The 20,470-nt window shown below is 39.0% G+C and overlaps 1 protein-coding gene across 14 annotated transcripts in view; it reads right to left on the bottom strand.

Annotated features, from left to right (window-relative positions):
• The window catches only part of LOC134227373 (afadin), a 351,841-nt gene that overhangs the window by 167,934 nt on the left and 163,437 nt on the right, over window positions 1-20,470 (bottom strand). Inside the window, exon 1 of one of the 14 annotated variants that reach the window (XM_062708910.1) lies at window positions 1,450-2,112. The exons of the other annotated variants lie outside the window; for them this stretch is intronic. Within the exon in view, the coding sequence (XP_062564894.1) occupies window positions 1,450-1,471 (22 nt within the window). The 5' untranslated portion in view covers window positions 1,472-2,112. Of the gene's footprint in view, window positions 1-1,449; window positions 2,113-20,470 lie in introns of those variants that run through there. 14 annotated transcript variants of the gene reach the window in all.

The raw sequence follows: 20,470 nt of genomic DNA, 5'->3' as shown, positions 1-20,470 counted from the left end.
TAATTTTGTGTAACAATTTGTAACTCACTGCCGAGAAGATACCTTTTTGTGGAATATCTATCATGATCACGTTACTGTAGCTATAGCTTCTGGCTGATTTAACGAATACCTTCCTCAATATTCAACTTCATGATATCGCTAAGTTGCTGGCCTTTTGCAAAGTTCCATCCCTAGTAATCGTGAAGATAGGCTTGGCCGATAGTAGTAATCCCCATTTATTTTTATTTTTGTCTTTTATTGATTTCTAATCGCATTCTAGATAAAAAAAATCAAAATCACTTTGATCACTTTTTCCGCAAATGAATAGTGAATAGTGGTCATTTTTTTAGTCACCTTTGAACACTAATTCACTATTTTGAACAGCCTCCCAAACGAGCTTTATTATGTCCATGTCCATTTCATTGAGATGCTAATAACAATTAGAAAGATAAGTTTGACAACTCTTGTTTGAAACATTTCATTATTCACAATATTTCTATAGTCAAAATGAGAAACTTACTGATGTACCGTGAAAAGAAAACTCTACGAATGTTTTGCTCATAATATGGCTGAAACTTAATTTTGTCTAAAGTGTCTTAATTTTGTACAAGTGCTGAAATGCCATTCGATTAACTGTCCCAAAACCCACGCTTACAACGCCGGCGCTGTCTCATTACTACATTTTTTGTACTAGATTTTACTTTTTTTCAAGAACATTTTATTTTTTCATTTCCTTGAGAAAGACTCCCACCAAAACGTTTACATTTTAGACTCTATTTTTGTCCAGATAGCCATTCCTGCTCAACGAACTTTTCGCCTTCCCCGTATTAATTTTACTCTTTTATTCTACCGTTGTATTGACTTTGCAACTGCCAATCAGATAGAATTGCCGTACTCCTTATCATGTTCATCAAAATTTGAATGTCTCGAACAAGTTTTGTTCTAGCATTCTTTCTCGAAAAAATTGAATTGACGTTTTTCGTCAAAAGTTTTACCTATCACTCATTAACTTAGTAAAGGTCAACTTTCTTAAACTACCCATTTTTTATTTATGTTTAAAATAAAAGAATGTATGATGTTGATCCAAAATCGAACAAATGTTGGGTTAAAATTAAATTGTATTTATTTTCTTTTGTTTTGAATTTTAAAAATAGTTAGTAGTAGAATAGTAGAATGGGGATTAAAAAAAATTAGGTTTTTTAGGACAGTTGACGTTAGAAAAGGTAAAGAATTGATCGGACGATTAAAAAAAATATTGATGAGAAAGGCCAATTGTCTTCTTATCATCTTCTTGTTCAATAATCGAAAATGTGACGGGCAAAAAAAAAGTTAAATGTGATTTAAAGTAATCCTCGATGTAACGTTCCTGTTGCACAATATCTTGATGTATTTTATTATATTTGCGAGAAGTGTTTGAAATCAAGTCATTGAAATAAACATGAATTAAAATAAACCACAAAAAAAACTTACGCCGAATTCCCCAGTCCATCATAGTGCCGCGTGTTTGCTGGTCGACCGCATGTGCGATCTACCGCCACCAGGATCCGTCGACTGGTTCTTTAGAACCTCACTTCAGAGGCAGCAAACTTCCTATCCTTTCGCTATCGAAAACTTTGCTCCACACTTCATCTGTATCAATTCATTCTGCTTCCAACACTCCTTCTTTTAGTGCAAAAAAATCACCATTCACCGTTAAACTTTACCACTTCATACTTCGGTACCGTGTAGGTTTGAACAGTTTCCCCAGCTCCTGGCGATACACTTCGGCTTCTTTGATATTAAATGTAGCGTGAATCAACAACTGCTTCCGACCCGGACCTTTTGGGGTTCTGCAAACAGTCAGTGGCACTTTAACGAATTGCGAGATCAAACTGCTGCCGTGTTGGAAAGGATGAAACGATGCTCGAACGGAAAATTTTCACCAAAATCATGTTCTCCGAACGTCGAAACGAGGACAAGGATCTACCGGCTGCCGCCGGTGCCACTCGCTTGCCAATCTAATGTAAACACCAATTCACGTTCGAAATGTGGTAGATACCGTGATGGATCGAATTGTGTCAGAACCCTTAATAATACAGGCACGGTAGCTTCCTTTGGTTGAACATTCATAAATTCGGATCGATTCAAATAATAGGACAGTCCTGTAATCGAATCACAGCGTTCACTCTGTAGGTGGGAGAAGAAAGCATATGCAAGCACATAAATCACCGCTGGGGCTGACTTTCCGGGGGAGCCGAGACACCAGTCAGTCGTAGCTGTCGGGTAAACAAATCGTTCTTTGGGATCTACCGCGTTGAACCGGAATTAATCGGCGTTTTTGGACCGAAAAGTTTGCTTTCATGCGATGACGACGGAATCAGTGCACTGACTGAGCGACTCCGATGGCAACCTTTTGAACAGCGGAAGGCACACACGGCGATCACGATTTGGAGCAATTTTTACTGTGGAACCAAGAGTAGCCTAACACAATACCAGAATGCACACACAGTGGGATGGATGTCTCCTCGTTGTATATAGGTTCGGTAACGCAGTGAACGAAAGCCGAACGAAAAACATCCGCAAAGAAAAAAAAATGTTGTGCTAGTGAAAGTCAGTAGCGTAATTGTACCAATAGTGGTGGGTCCCTTTAGAATCTAATGAGTAGGACAACTTTGGAAACCATCCACCATCCATCCACAGGAACAATGTTTTCCTTTAGTGGTGTAAGCAATTTTTGTTAGATAAATAACATCAATCTAATTTAAATTAGCAAATCTTATCTATCAATAATTCATTAATCAACACAAATTTTGTCTAATTATCGATTTAAAATATCTTCTTTCGACGCATAACTAATAGCTTCAAAATATGATCGTTTGACTGTAAAACAGAATCGAACAATGAAATAATTTACAGAATATAAAATATGACTGCAGATTATAAACTTGTTATACTAAATCAGATTTATTAGTTAGAAAACAAAGAGTTTTTCTTCCGACTGTCGGCCACTGTGCATCGTTCCAATCAAGAGCGGAAGAGTGCTGAGCATGAGAGCGCGCACGTGCAAGGGACAACAGCATCGGGAAATCCCGCTCTACAGTTGGGGGGACGAAAACACGATGGTGAGTTCCTCCACATCGACGTTTTCCTCTCCGGAAAAACGTGCGACTCAGCGGAAGTAATGTTTGCATATACGCAACGACGACAACGATGATCATTGGTAGTGAGTGCGTTTTCGGATGCAATTGTGTAATTGGGACAACTGTGCTGCGTGCTGGCGAACGATACCATCCTCTGACGAAAAAGAAGGAGCGCAATTAGGGTCCAATTACTTTGACGACGGTAATGGACGTTTTCGGGAATTTGATGCATGGTTCAGAATATTGGAAATGTGTTGAAAGCTTGATGAACGCGGAATGAGGAAACGACGTGAGCTGCGAACGGTGTTTGGGTTTTGGACGATTCCGGGAAGAACAGTTCCCGAGAATTAATTTGGGAATTGTTTTCATGTTTTCTTTTCAAACTAGGCTGAGCTAGAAATGCGATGCTATGACGCTGTTGAAGGGAAGGTAATTGCTCATGGAACGCCAAAAGGAATTTCGGAAAATGTGAATTCATCAAATTTAGCCATTTTCATACGGATGTGTCATACATGGTTATGCATACAACGCATTCAAACTATCCTTCAGTTTTGATCTTAATGTGCTACAGAACAATCCCGAATTCTTTAATCTGTTAAATGACATTATTACAACTTTTTAGCCATATTACAGTTTTCTTACAATATATGCGGTGCTCTACGTTGTTTATGAGTTTAGATCTTGATGTACTATATGAAAAACTGTACCAATATGGACTAATTGCTGCAATAAGTACCAGAAAGAAGGCAGAGGATTAAAAATAAAATTTTGAAAATAATTTTGAAGTTGACTGCCTGGTATAGTACCAATGATCTTCATAGAGTTTCTCATTATTAGACAATGCAACGAATGTCCAATAAAATTATTTCCAATTTTAGACAAAAATTGATACAATTTTCTATTACAACAATTCGCTTCTTGCACTCCTAGTATTGAGTTTAATTAAAACATTGTACATAATTCCTACACGCAAAAAAAAGCGTTCATGAATTCGTGAACTAACGAGTTCACGGTGTATTTTTTCGTGAACAACAGTCACGGATTCGGGAATACAATCACGTTTTCTGGAACGTTCTGGAAAACGTGACTGGTGTTCCCGAATCCATGAATTAAATCACGGTGTATTTTTGCTGGTTCACGAATTCGGGAACGCTTTTTTTGCGTGTACATGGTTCAATTTAACCAGATGAAAAACCTTAAGTGCAAGAGGCAATTGAAAAGTTAAAATGATAGCAAAAACTGTTTCATAGCAAATAAGGTCGATAGTGTTATTTTTTCGATTTCTTCCTTCTGACTTCCACCTTTCTCCTTTCTTCTTCTTTCCGCTTTTTTCCTTCTTCATTCTTCTCTCTTCTTAATCCGTTTTTCTTCTTCCATCCCATATTATTCCATATAATATTGCTTTCATCTTCCTTCTGTTTCATATCTCATCACCTCGAACATCCCAATTCTCCAACTGTCCGGCCAAACGGTGTTTGGACAAATGACCCTTTTGACCAAATGACCTCAAATCGCCACATGATATTCGAATTTCCTAATGCTAAATGGCTTAGAAACTTCACGGTTTATGATAGAATAAATTCTGATGAAGTCATGCACGGTGGTAGGCTTACCAGGTTGTAGGACAAAAGGTCGAAGGTCAAAAGGTCAAAGGACAAAACGTCGAAGGTCGAAAGGTCGAAAGGACGAAAGACAAAAGGTAGAAACAAAAAATCTGAATCAAAAGGTCGAAGGGACAAAAGGCCGAAACAAAATTCTGAATCAAAAGGTCGAATGTCAAACGGTCGAAAGAATAAAAGGTCGAAAGATCAAAAGGTCGAAGGGACAAAAGATAGAACTAACGATTGTAGGACAAAAGGTCGAAGGTCAACAGATCGAAGGTTTGAACTTGAGATGGGATAAGAGGTCGAAATTATAAAAAATAAGGCAAAACGTCGAGTATTAATCAATCATTATTTTGCATATTTATGTTTATTTGTTTTTCACCTGATAATACTAAATAGGGGGAATGACGACTTTGGCAGGTTTTGTTCTTTTATTGGCAGGGGTTTTTTTATGACTGACTAGGCTCAAATTTGGCCTAAACATTCTTTGAATATCGAAGAATATTGTGGCCAAATTTCATAAAATTCGGTCGACAAAAACCCCCCTGCTAATAATAGAACAAAACCTGCCAAAGCCGTCTTTCCCCCTAGTAGAATTATTCCTTCTTTTAATCAAAGGCTTTCCTCCAATTTCTGTCTATTCGACAACTTGTTCTGTCCACCTTTTGTCACTTCGATCTTTCGTCCTTTCGACCTTTTGATTCAGTTATTTCTTCCAACTTTATTTTGCTTCAACCTTCTGTTATTTTTTCTAACTTTTTTTCCTTCAACCTCTTATTATTTCGACTTTTCAACCTTTTATCCTTTCAACATTTTGTCCTTTCGACCTTTTGTCCCTTCGACGTTTTGAACCTTCGACCTTTTGAGACAGATTCGGCTTACCAGATAATATACTTTGGGAGGACAAGTCCTCCATTTTCACACAATGACCTCTCGCCCGCAGAATTATTTAAGGCGTTCTAATCTCGTTCTCCTACAAATTGATGGACTGCAAAGTTTGGAGACAACTATTCCAAGACAGCAATAGAGTTAAAAAATTTAAATCTATATACATAAAAATGAATTTCTGTCTGTCTGTGCCTTATAGACTCGGAAACTACTGAACCGATCGACGTGAAAATTTGTATGTGGAGGTTTTTGGGGCCGGGGAAGATTCTTAAGATGGTTCGAGACCCCTCCCCGCTTTGGAAAGGAGGGCTCCCATACAAATGAAACACCAATTTCTTCATAACTCGAGATCTAATCAGAAAATAAATCAATTTTAGGCGAAACGAAGTTCGTCGGGTCTGCTAGTGTTAAATAAAGATATGCAATATTTCGATATTGCGAAATATTGGAAGTTCGAAACGAAAACTTTGCAATATTTTGCGAAACTTGTCAATGGCGAAACATTTCGATTTTTTACATCGTTCCAAAAAAATTGTCAGAAAGAATGGCTTTTGAAGAAATGAAACAAAATTCTATGAAATTCCGAAATAAATTTAATCTTTAACCTTTGAGCAACTACCAATTGGTCATTGAATGGTTCCGAGTAGTTGCCAACTTTAAATTTAATTAAGACTTTGGTTTCGACAAATTAAAAAATTAAATTTCCATGAAGAATAAGAATTTTTCAGAAAAAATTGAGAAATTTGCCAATGAAGAAAGAAAGGGTTTTGAGCAATAAAGAAATATAAAATTTCCATAAACAATTGAGAATTTTCCACAAAACAAAAATAAATTAGCACTTTTAAAAGTAAAAACTGCAATAATATAAGACGATTTTCACAAAAAAGAATCAAAATGTACCTCGAGAAAAAAAAAACAACATTTCCATAAATAAATCAATATTAGCAATAAACAATTACAAAAGTTTCCACAAAAAAAAATATTTTTTTTTTTATGAAAGAAATGAAAATTTTCCATCGGAGACGAGCCAGCCTCGGGCCTCGGGCTCTTCCACAGTTTAAGCAATAAAGAGCAATACAAAATTAAGGAAATTTCCTAAAATTAAAAATATAAAAACGCAATAAAATTGATAAAATTTCCCATGAACTTAAAACGCTTTTAAAATAAGGTTCATCTATGGAAAAATGCTCAGTTTTATTGATTTTTCACATATCTTTAAAAAAAAATTGTTGCTTTTTATTGATATTCTCGTGACAAGTTTTTAATTTTTTGTGGAGAATTTTGTAATTGTTTATTGCTAATATTAATTTATTAAAGGCAATTTTGTTTTTTTCCGTGGAACATGTTGATTTTTTTATGGAAAATCCTTTTTTTAATTTGCAATTTTTGCTTTTAAAAGTGCTAATTTATTTTTGTTTTGTGGAAAATTCTTAACTGGTTATGGAAATTTTGCATTATTTGTGGAAATTTTATATTTATTTATTGCTCATACCCTGACTACATGTTTGGCAATTTCCTAATTTTTTACGGAAAATTTCAAATTTTGTAGGGGAGTTTTTATATTTGTCAATCGTTTCTGTAGCATTATGAAGACTAATATTTCACCACTAAGGGGGCTCAAAAAACACTTTTACATTTTTTTTGGGCCACCCTTCTAATTCCGTTCCATTTAACGCCATGATGCTGTGGACAAAATTTTAGCCGAATCGGTCATTGTTTTGGCGGTGCTAAATTCATTGGAAGTTTATATGAAAAAATGTATGAGGAAATATCGAAAAACAGTAATTTGAAGCTCGGAGGCACCATTTACAATAAGGAACTATAATACTCGCTGAAAGCCGCGTGAAGATTAGTTCTTTCCATGTTTCTCTATACTTTTTTCCATATAAACTTCTAATGAGTTTAGCACCGTCTAAACGATGACAGATCTAACTAAAATTTTGCCCGGAACATCAGGGCATCAAATAGAACAGTATAACCGGGCGGCCCATTCACAAATTCAAAATATGTTTGATTATACTGATATGAGCCACCCTAGTCACCACGCTTTAATCCTAGTTTACTACCTACATAGTTTTCTAGTTTTCAAGGAAAAGATAAACCTTTGAACTCGTCCTGTAGTGCTCCGACTTCTGCAAGTTGTTAGCCAAGCAATCGGTAAACCAAATAATCTCAGGCGCGTTTCATAGCCCATAAGAGACCATACTTATCAGCAAGTGTATTTTTTCGCATCCGTATAACTGACCTAACCAGTTAATCATAACAAAATTATATCACAATTCTATCAATACATAGTTGAAATAAGTTTAGTTTTTTCATCCTGTTTCATATGTTCTATTTCATATGTTTTTTCTGTTCAATGTTTATGTTTTCATATTTAGTAATTTGAGTAATTTGGCATAACTGTCATTTGGCATAACAGACATTTGGTATAACAGACATTTGGTATAAATTTGAACTGCAACAAAAAAGTGGGTCATATGGCATAATTTGGAACTGTAACAGGGAAATGGTTATTTGATGTATTGTTTCACATAGTTAGACTAAAGATTAGATCAAGTATATGTTCTGATAGATTAAGACTGATGACATACATTTCTAGGAAGGGTGGATAAACTAAGCGGCAAAACTACTCCCAAGAAATGGATCACATCCGTCATTAACTTATTCCAGGCAAACGCCAATCCAAAAAAGAATCTCAATTACCCTTGCTTGATGCCAGACAAACACCTACTATTGAAGAATGGGTCAAATCCAAGATTGTCTCAATTCGGGCAAATGCCTACTTTAAAAGAAGGAATTATTTCCACCATTGCCTTATCGCGGGCCAACGCCCAGGATTGAATTCATCACCTTGTTTTAGGAAAACGCCTACATCCAAAGGACGAATCACAACACATCTACTTTTGCTTTATTCTGAATAAACTTATATTTCCATAAAAGGAATTACTAATAAAATATATAAAAATACACTATTGCCCTATTGCGGACATACGCCTAAACATACGCTTAAAGGAATCGCATTTGCCTCCTTTTGCCATATGCCACCATTGCCTTAATCCGGATGAGCACCTACTTCTGAAAAGGGGATCACATCCACCATTGCCCTAATCTGGGCAACCGCTTAATTTTTATGTAGCGATACTTTTAAAGAAGTGAGCACATCCACCATTGGCTTAATCTGGGCGAGTGCCTGCTTTTAAAGAAGGGGACATTTCCACTATCGCCTAGTGCCGGGCGAACGCCTACTTTTGAAGAAAAGATCACATCCACCATTGTCTTAATACGGGCAACCACTTACTTTTAAAAAAGGGATTGCAGTCACCATTTCCTTAATCCGGGTCCCTAATTTTTATGTAGGGATACTTTTAAAGAAGTTATCACGTCTACCATTGCCTTAATACGGGCAAGCGCCTACTTTAGAAGGGATCACATTTACCATTGCATTAATCCGAGCAAGCGCTTACTAAAAAAAGGGATCATTTCCATCATTGCCTTAACCCGGGCAAACGCTTCCTGATAGAAGCATTATTTTGAATAAGAATCATCAATCTTGGCCTTCACTGGGCAAACCATAAATACAATGAAGAGATAACATTTAACATTCTTGCACACTTTTCTTCGAAAAGATTTTTTTTCATATTATTATCAAGCTGTGTTAAATTCACCATTCTGGGTTTTATTTCAGCAATTAATTACACGAACACAAAAAAATATGCCATATGTCCGTTATGACAAATGACCCTCCCTTTTGTCGCTGTTCTCAATTACGCCAAATGACCGTTATACCCTACGGCCTTTATGCCAAATGACTTGGTTCCAATCGACAAGAGTTCATGGAACTGTTAATTACTGGTTTAGAAGGCACACTTTTTAAAAGGCCTTTCCTTGGTGGGTCGAGTTTTTAGAATTTTTCAAAAAAGTATAAGAAAACAGTATTACATATCTGGGCTGTATTTCAAGAAGTAACATTTTCTCAAAGTGTTCTGGATCTCTCGAATTCCTTGGACCAAGCAGGACATAATCGCATCATTTCGCTCATTCGCTGAAAAATGATTTCGCTCCAAAAGGCATCTAAGCTCAATCAAAGCGTACTTTTTCGTTTACGTATTTTGTTTCAATTTATAATTCTAGGTGAAAACATTTAACTCAATGCATTTATAAAAGAAAAACACGTAAAAATCATGCAATGATGCAAATCGCGAGTCGAATCATGTACGATTTCCTGGGCCATGAGTCTAGTGGATATCAACACGTGCTTGATTTGATTCGTGCATACGATTGGAAAATTTGAGTTTTTCCTTAAGGGGCGATTCAAATATGTCGTCCACTACTTTTCGAGATTTCTAGAACCCCCATCCCCCCCTCTGTCAGGCTTTTTTGTATACCTAGTACATGTACTGTCACAAAATCTTAGACCCCCCCTGACATCATTTTTGAATGACCCCTAACTCACCAGTTAGTCATGACAAAATTATATCACAATTACACCCAGTTTTTTACACGGTTTGGTTTTAGTCGTTTATGACCTTCAGCGTCAATGAAACAATGGGTTAAGACCACGAAAAAATTCACAAAAAAATCAGGGGTGATTTAAAAAGCTGTGAATGCTCAGGTTAACCGAGAAATTAATTAATTCTAAACTGCGTAAAAAAATCTGGGTATATATTAAAATGTGTTACAAATAAGACTTATTGTCATTTATTTTTTAGAAGCAAAAGTCCTGCTCTCAATCAAATTGATCTGGTAAGCCTATGCACGGTATGCTATACTTTTCTAAATCAAAAAGTAATCCATACACAAAACACTAATTTCCAACAAACATGCACCATAGCTTACGGTCCTCACTTCAACATTTGCGCGGGTTGAATAATGACAAAATAATCGCCAATAATGTTGAGATTGGTTGTAAACCTAGTTACACAACATATGCACTGGTGTCCTTCTGACTTCATAGCTTCGCCAATGAGAGCATATTTCCTGGCGCAAATTAATACAAATAATATAATGTCCCCTGGAGGAGCAAACCTAAGATGGCAGCTCTATTTCGATAGGTAGAAGCTCTTATGCTAATAAAGCTCCATTTCCTAAGCTTCTGCAAGCTTATCGCTTATAGTCTTTAGCTTACAGTCGAAGACTCAACTTACTCCTAGTTGCACTTCCACAGTTACTAATTGAATGATTTTGATGCCAACAAATGCACGACTTTGTATATTGTGCCAAGAGCAGGGTTTGCACAAATCGCTCTCGAAGGATAATGAACAACGATAGAGAGGCAAAAACCTTTTCGAATCATAACAAGCCATGAAAACAAAACTATCGCACTTGCATACAGGTTAAAAAAACTGATTCGAATAGGCGGCTTCCACCGAGGGGGTTTGATAAAACACGTTTTTCTCGCTCATTTTATGTTGGGGACTTTTTTTCGCACAGCTGAGTAAAACAAGTGTAAATGCATAATCAGAACCGGTGCCCCCCGCAATTGGGACTTATTAAAAAAAATATATCATGGGTTGTAGCCCTCCGAATCAGTTCATTATCGTAACAGCTATCGAAAAACGTCTCTCATGGTATGCTACCTATCGAGAGTGTATACAGACAGTGAGAGATTTTCTCATTCTCCTTTGATATTCAAACCCTGGCCAAGAGGTGTCAACAAAATTAACTACCCGTAAGACCTCCTCGACCGGACCGTGAATCGATCCCGGTCCCTCATGCTTGGTAATACCGCACCTTCACCGATTTCCGCTACCTGACACGACGTCTCATAATACAATCCACCAGCAAATATTTAATACTCTTTGGCTAATGAAATATATTCCGAAATTAGTCGGTGTTTAAAATGGGATAATTTTTTTTTATCCATTGAAATAGAACCACTGTTTCAATCTGGGAAAACTACGTATGTAATTTAAAAAATACCACAACCAGTTCACCATTTTCCATTAGAAGAATGTAATGAAAACTACTTCTACCTACCCTGCCTATGATCGCATATTTGTAACAATCGACAAAAATAGGCATGGGAGAAATAGAAGGATAAATTTTGTAATATGCATAAGTATTCTAAAAAAAATTAAAAATTACTTAAACACTTTTTTTAGTTTAATTCTTTACTAGCAACATGAACATTACTTGTTCTTTGAGGACAAATTGCTCAATGTTACAAAACAACTTGGTAGTTTTTTTTCAAGTTTTCCAGAACATACCTTTTGATTTCATCTGGCCAACTCAAAGAACCAAAAATTGGAAGGCGATTTATCGGCTTAGATCAAAATAAAAAAAATGCAAATGTTACAAATATGCGTTCGTCGGCTGTTACATACCTATGATGGGGTCGTACATTCCATAAACGAAAATTATTCGTTATCACTAAGATTACAAATGGCGTATGCGTCGATATTTTATTGGACAATCTTTTATCGAACAGAGGCACTCAAAATTATGTGCGATTAAGAGCTAAATTTGTATTTGGTCATATTTTAAGAGTAGTTAAACCAGTAAGCTGTTTTTTTAATTCGATGAAAACAAAATTTTGAATGTAAAATTCTGAGGGACTTGTAACAACGGGTTGGGACAAAAGGTCGAAAGACATAAGATCGAAGCGACAAAAGATCAACTGACAAAATATCAAATAACAAAAGATCGAGGGGACAAATGGTCGAAAAGAACAAAGGGACGAAAACAACAGAAGGCCGAAAAGGACAAAAAGTCGAAAGAACAAAACGTCGCAGAGGCAAAAGGTCGAAAAGTACTTCCTCCTTTGTTCCTTTTTCTCCATCTGCCTTCTTCTTTTGTTGAAGAACAACATATTTCCTTGTTTCTCTTTCCAGCTTCCTTCTTCTTCCTCATTTTCTTCTTTCTTTATATTATTTCCTTAATTCTTTCTACGTATTTCTTCCTTGATATTCTTTCCTTTCTCCTTCTTTCGTTTTCTTTATTCCTTCTTACTTCTCTCTTCTTCGTCCTCCTTTCTTCCTTATTATTTCTTCCTTCTTTCTTCCTTCATCTTCCCTTCTTGTTTCTTCTTCATTCTTCTTTCTTTCGTCTTTCTTTCTTCTCTTTTAACTTATCTTTTCTCCCTTATTCGTTCTTCCTTCTTTCTTCATCTTGCTCTTTTATCCTTTTACCTTTTTTCTTTCTTCCTGCTTCTGTTTTTTAATTCCATCCATAGTTCTCATCCATTCTCCCATTTTCCTCTTTTCTACTTTTTTTTTTCCCTCTTTCTTCCATCTTCCTTCTTGCCTTTTCTTTCCTCCTGCGTCCTTTTTCTTTCATTCTTCTTTCCTCACTCTTCTTCTTGTTTCTTCCTTCTCTTCACTTCCTTCTTATTTGCTCTTTCTTCCTTGTTCCTTGTTCTACCTTTCGTACCTTCCGACCATTTGTCCCTTTCCACCTTTTGTTCTCTTCAATCTTTTATTCCTTTCGACCTTATGTCCAATTCGACGTTTAGTATTTAACCTTTAATCTTTCGACCATATGACCTTTCGACCTTTTGTCATAGATTCTATGAATAAAATTTGATAGTCATGAATAAGTAACAGACAATTTGTTGCAAAATTTAAAGCTATTTAACATAGCTTGCGAAAACTGTACACTTAATTTTTATTACCAGGATCTCTGTAATTTGTTAAACTTTTTCCGAGATTCGCACAGCCAAGCTTCAGCAAACATGTTTTTTTGTGTCATAGCTGCTGAAAATCAGAAAAAATGGCCCAAAAAAACTATGAAACGTCATTTTTGCCGGGATATCAATTTTTATTTTGCTGGGCATGCGGCTGTACGAATTTTGCCGAGCAGCAAATTTGAAAACTGAGTGTGTACTCCTCCAACACACGGTCAAACCTATTGGTCAAACATTGAGTACACCCTCAGCAAAATTGATAAGTTGGTACAATATTTCAGCGTGTGTAGAGCTGTTTGACGAACCAAGTTGTTCAACTGTTATGCAAAACAACTCTACACACGTCTTAAATATTGCCTCAACTTGTCTAGTTTTCTGGGAGGGAGTCAATGTTTGTCGAATATGCTTGACTGTGTGTATGGGAGTGGGGGGTACCCAACTGTTATTATTCAAAAGTAACTACCGAAACAGAAACCAAAAGTGTTTCAGAAGGAACAAGTAAGAAATAAATCCATTAACAGGAAACGCAGGATAGGAGAATAGGTTTAATATGGTTCAATGACGCTTCTTTGGGAAAAGTTATTTGCAGTCTAGTGATATACGTATTGAAATATCAAACAGAAAGGTACGCAACTTATTTTTTGAGAATGTATTGCCCTCCAAAAATGTATAAAACATCCAATAATTTTACGAGGTAAAACGCCTTCACAACACTAACCAAATAACGACGAAGAAGGTAATTCAGTACATATACAGTTGTATTGGTCGATCATGATTTTCTGCTTCTTTGAAACAAAAAGGGGATCCCGCGAGAAATTCCATGACTCCATGGTTGTATTCGGAAGTTAAGCAATTTATGAAATCTGCCCGCGTAAAAAGAGAGCTTAGAGCAATTGAATCTACATAGGTAATGCAACAACGTTTATTTAAACTGCAAATGTTTTCCGCCTCCACTCGCAATTATCGTTAAGAAGCCCTTTAATTGCTTTCCCATCGGTAAATATTGACTCTCACATTAACCGTAATACACATTCAGGGTCCCGTCGACCTTATTCTGAAACCGGGCGGGTATGCACTCCTCGTCAGCTGTTACTTCTCGTGGCTCCTATATACAAGCGGGTCCTCGCTCTTGTTCCCTCTCTCGAACGCGGCCCTTTTCTCCGGCTCCATTCATCAACCCTTATCTGAGTGTACACATAATTAACCAAACAGACGTCTTTTCAGAATGCTATCAAATTAGCCACCCCACGCCATCGTAGATAACAATCATCGAAGCCTTACTGCGTCTATCGTTCTCACCAATTCTGACACCAAACGACAAAGGTTATCTTTGGGCAACAAAACCATCATGTACCACATATGTGGGACACATCACACGCGACTTTATTGATTAACATGGTGGAGCCTCGTGTGAAATCCTAGCAGCAGATTGTCTGCTCCTCAAAGAACCAATCTTATCACGTCGATCAGAAACAAGCGCAATTAATCGAGGTGAACAATCACCATCGAAAGAGAAAAAAAGCGAAGAATCCTTCGGGTGGTGCCACGCCATAAAACAATACAGATCCCTCCTCCGTTGGAGGGTTGAGCCATATCAATTAGTGCTAGTTGCTTCTTCTCCCACTTTCAGTCACACAAACATATACACACACACATACAGCGAGCCAACGGAAACACAACGGTGCACAAAAGTCACGTTTTGCAATTACCACCCGGTGTTCCCGGTGGAACTTTTGCCACTTCGCGAACCGCGCAGCGCTCGAGAGAAATTATAAGAAGCAGAACTTGAATCTGAAATCAGCGCCGGAGACGTTCGCGAGCCCAATGTAAACTTCGGTACGTGTTCCGGTTCCGGTGCGTCCGTCCGACGGCGATGGAAAATGAAACCGTTCTGCCGAGCACTAATGATAGGAAAACACAAAACATGACTAAGGTCGGCGGTCGGTGGTAACTCATTATCCTCAGGTTGTTGTTGTTGATGGGAGCGGCCTTGTGTTGGCGGAGAGTGAGATCTCGGGTACTCGGGAAGAATTACACAGCTGGGTGCTTGAGGCATTTCGTTCGGCTAGGGTGGAACAAGGATATACTGTTTTACTCAATTTGCTTGATAAGGAAAAACCTCACCCCAAGTATCATAGAAGAACTATCACTTGAATTTAGATCAAAAACGCCTTTTATGAAAAAAATCTCCCAAATTCCTATGGGAATTCCGTCCATAAAATTTCCTTCGTTACCCACTCGTTAATCCATAGGCTATTCGGATCCTGGCCAATATGACCGGTTTGAACATGAGTGACCTCGAAACTGTCTTCATGCGTTTCAAACTATATTTACGAGTCGAGTGAAGCACGAGACACTGAACTTGTAGAGTTACCAAACGATTGAAAAACATAAAATAATATACTATTCAATTGTAAAAATTAAGATGTCACACGATCGGTTTATTTTTATAAATGGTCTTTGTTTTGTGGACCCCAACGGAATCTAGACTAGTTTTGGAACCAACAGACTAGTCCTTAGAAACCTATACTTGAAAATATGGCGTAATTTATCGTGAATGCAGAATGTGGACAAGAAATATTGTATTCATAGCAGCTTTCTAATTTAAACTAATAACTGAGAATATTGAGACGGCATGCAGAGAGCTGCAAAGATAGAAAAAGTTGCGAACTTTATACGAAAGTAGTGCACATAAAGGGAATGCCAAGCAGAGCGTCAATATTTTAACGATATTTCAGCCTGAATGCATGCAATTTCTATTGCATTATGACACTATTTATACGACTTAGTGACATAGTGCCATAGAAATTGCGTGCCTTTATGGCAGTGGTCCCCAGCATATCGAGGGCCGCATTGCAATTTTGAATTGTTGAAGAGGGCAATATTATGCAATATTATGACGTGGGACTACGTCTGTGTATTTTATACTGGAGTACACTTTGCGATTGAAAAATTCATTTCATTTTTTCAAAAATCGGACACCTTTACTATTTATTGTCAAAAAATGGCAACAGTTTAGATAAATTTAGTAAACAACAGATATCAAAAACTTACGGGTTTGGGTCTAATCCTCAGTTCGTATAAGATTTTTCATTTCAAATTGAATTTTAAAGATTAGTACAAAATGATGTTTTATATCCAAATAATTCCTATAAATATTTTCGGAAAAGATACTTGTAGAGACATTTTATTCTGCAGGTTTTATCGCCGTAGCTGACTACGAATCGATTATACAATTTCTGCTTTTTCAGACTTGACAGGAGATAATAATTTTGTAACACCATCTATTCGGTTAAGAAGGCAGAAAGTATTCTAAGCTATTTTTCCAAATGATCAGAATATGACCTTATGCATTTATTTTCAAGTATTGTTGTCCACTGAAGTTGTCGCGCAAATAGCGATAGCATGTTTCAAAAGTGTTATTGAAGCCAGGTGAACATGTCAGCAGTGTTGAATAAAAATCGAGTATAATCTGCATTCCGAACCTTGCTTTCAGCCTTTCCTATCAATTGAATTTTCTGAATCCTTCTCTTCATCAATATCGAAGTATGGAAACAGTCTTGATTTCGTTCAATATTTTCCATAGCTTAAAACACGTTGACATGGTAGTTGATAGCCGATAGTTGATAGTTGAACGTGTTTCCTGGAAGTAATAATCCAGAAATTTTTCAGATGAATTTTGCCGAGCCCGAGCCTCTATACACATAATCTTCAATATACATAAAAATGAATTTCTGTCTGTCTGTACCTTATAGACTTGGTAACTACTGAACTAATGAAATTTATATGCAGAGGTTTTTGGGGCCGGGTCGGTTCGAGACTTCTTTCCGCTTTGGAAAGGGGGGCTCCCATACAAATGAAACACCAATTTCTTCATATTTCGAGAATTAATCAAACAAATGGAACCAAATCCGGTATGTGGAGGTTTTGGATTGTTTTTGTGGTGATTCGAACCCCCCCCCCCCTTCTTGAAAGGGGGGCTGCCATACAAATGATATAAACATTTCTGCATAACTCGAGATCTAATAAGAGAATAAATCAATTTTAGGCGTCACGAAGTTCGCCGGGTCTGCCAGTTTATAATATTAAAAGCATCCTTTTTACGGAGAAGTGTAAGGCAACATTATTCTTACATGAAGTTCAACATTAAGCTTGTTTAAATATGCGAAGAAATAACACATGTTTGCTATTTTTATAGCCCGGGGCAATAACATCGAAGTATGTGTGCTGTTAGCCTACATAATATTTATGAAGTGTTGAATTTCGTTAATCATGATGTTAATACGATTCATGCTTTATATATGGCACTTCAATGACATAAGGGGCTTTTCACAAATTACTTTACGCTGAAGGGGGGAGAAAGGGGGTCAAGTCGAGCGTTACAAAAAATAAACCCTTCATAAAAAGTGTTAAGGGCAGCAGGGACTATGTCCAAGGGCTTGACGATCCCTCCCCAGGCCATCTGCGAGTTGTGGCGCCTGCCTAGGATGTGGTGGGCTTTGAAAGTGGGCCTTGTTAAACCTCTATAAAAAGCTGCATGTATCCCCAAGTAGGCTCCGCCAAAGCGACCGTGTACCGTTCAAAGCGCACAAGCCCAAGTCCTGGAGTTAGGTGGGACGCCCTGACACGACGGCCCTCCGACGAGACGGGAGGTTAGCGCAGGCCCAATAAGCCGCCTTTAAAAACAACCATTACGAAAAAAAAACTGTTGGACAGGACAGAAAGTGAGGAAAAGCGGGCATCGAGCGGCTACCTTCTACCAAAGCTGTGGCACTACCAACGAGCTGGGAACCGGTTTAATAGTGCTGGGTAAGATGCGCCAACGCATGATTGGGTGGCAGCCAATCAACGCAAGGATGTGCAAGCTGAGGATAAAGGGCCGATTCTTCAACTATAGCATCACCAACCTGCACAGCCCACACGAAGGGAGACCCGACGACGAGAAAGAAGCGTTCTATGCACAGCTGGAGCAGACATACGATGGATGCCCACTGCGGGATGTAAAAATCGTCATCGGTGACATGAACGCCCAGGTAGGAAGGGAGGAAATGTATACACCGGTCATCGGACCGGATAGTCTGCATAGCGTATCGAACGACAACGGCCAACGATGCATAAACTCCCGCGGAATGGTAGTTCGAAGAACTTTCTTCCCCCGCAAGATTATCCACAAGGCCACATGGAAATCACCTAATCAAGTAACGGAAAACCAAATCGACCACGTTCTAATCGACGGTTAATTCTTCTCCGACATCACGAACGTACGCACTTACCGCAGGGCGAATATTGAATCCGACCACTACCTCGTTGCAGTATGTCTGCGCTCAGCACTCTCGACAGTGTATAACACGCGTCGGAGTCGTCCGCCGCGGCTACACATTAGGCGGCTACAAGACGGTAGACTAGCCCAAAACTACGCGCAGCAGCTGGAAGTGACACTCCCAACGGAAGAGCAGCTAGGCGCAGCATCTCTTGAAGATGGCTGGAGCGATATTCGATCCGCCATTGGAAGCACCGCAACCGCTGCACTAGGCACGGTGGCTCCGGATCAGAGAAACGACTGGTATGACGGCGAATGTGAACAGTTAGTTGAGGAGAAGAATACAGCATGGGCGAGATTGCTGCAACACCGCACGAGGGCGAACGAGGCACGATACAAACGGGCGCGGAACAGACAAAACTCGATTTTTCGGTGGAAAATGCACCAGCAGGAAGATCGAGACCGTGTAGAGACGGAGGAACTGTACCGCGCCAATAACGCACGAAAGTTCTATGAGAAGTTGAACCGTAAGGACCACGTGCCACAACCCTGATATGTGTATGAACATAAACGGGAACCTTCTTACAAACCAGTGTGAGGTGATCCAAAGGTGGCGGCAACACTACGAAGAGCACCTGAATGGCAATATGGCAGACAACGGTGGCGGTATGGTAATGAACCTAGGAGCACGCGCGCAGGACATGCGACTTCCGGCTCCGAATCTCGAGGAAATCCAGCAGGATATCGGAGATCCAGCAACTACCGCGCAATCACATTGCTGAAGGTACTTGTAGCCGCCTAGCCGCCTACAAGGTACTTTCCCAAATTTTATGCCGCCGACTAACACTAATTGCAAGATAGTTCGTGGGGCAGTACCTGGCGGGATTTATGGGTGAACGCTCTACCACAGACCAGGTGTTCGCCGTAAGTCAGGTATTGCAGAAATGCGGCGAATACAACGTGCCCACACATCATCTATTTATCGACTTTAAATCCGCATATGATACAATCGATCGGGACCAGCTATGGCAGCTAATGCACGAAAACGAATTTCCGGATAAACTGACACGGTTGATCAAGGCGACGATGGATCGGGTGATGTGCGTAGTTCGAGTTTCAGGGGCATTCTAGAGTCCCTTCGAAACGCGCAGAGGGTTACGGCAAGGTGATGGTCTTTCGTGTCTGCTATTCAACATCGCTTTGGAGGGAGTAATACGAAGGGCAGGGATTGACACGAGTGGTACGATTTTCACGAAGTCCGTCCAGTTATTTGGTTTCGCCGACGACATTGATATCATGGCACGTAATTTTGAGAGGATGGAGGAAGCCTACATCAGACTGAAAAACGAAGGAAGAGGCTCAAGAGAGGTCAATGTAAGCCACCCATCACGAGTTGCTGTCGGTGGTGACGAAATCGAGGTGGTTGACGAATTCGTGTACTTGGGATCACTGGTGACCGCCGATAACGATACCAGCAGAGAAATTCGGAGACGCATCATGGCAGGAAATCGTACGTGCTTTGGACTCCGCAAAACGATCCGATCGAAAAGACTTCGCCGCCGTACCAAACTGACTATCTACAAAACGCTTATTAGACCGGTAGTTCTCTACGGACACGAGACCTGGACGATGCCTGTGGAGGACCAACGCGCACTGGGAGTTTTCGAAAGGAAAGTGCTGCGTACCATCTATGGTGGGGTGCAGATGGCGGACGGTACGTGGAGGAGGCGAATGAATCACGAGTTGCATCAGCTGTTGGGAGAACCATCCATCGTTCACACCGCGAAAATCGGACGACTGTAGTGGGCCGGGCACGTAGCCAGAATGTCGGACATTAATCCGGTGAAAATGGTTCTCGACAACGGTCCGACGGGAACAAGAAGGCGAGGTGCATAGCGGGCAAGGTGGATCGATCAGGTGGAGGATGATTTTCGGACCCTCTGCAGACTGCGTGGTTGGCGAAGTGCAGCCATGGACCGAGCTGAATGGAGAAGTC

This window comes from Armigeres subalbatus, chromosome 1 (genome assembly GCF_024139115.2).
Source record: "Armigeres subalbatus isolate Guangzhou_Male chromosome 1, GZ_Asu_2, whole genome shotgun sequence".
Classification (NCBI taxonomy): domain Eukaryota; kingdom Metazoa; phylum Arthropoda; class Insecta; order Diptera; family Culicidae; genus Armigeres; species Armigeres subalbatus.
Note: the sequence above shows the minus strand (reverse complement) of the source record. Positions and strands in the feature narration are given on the sequence as shown.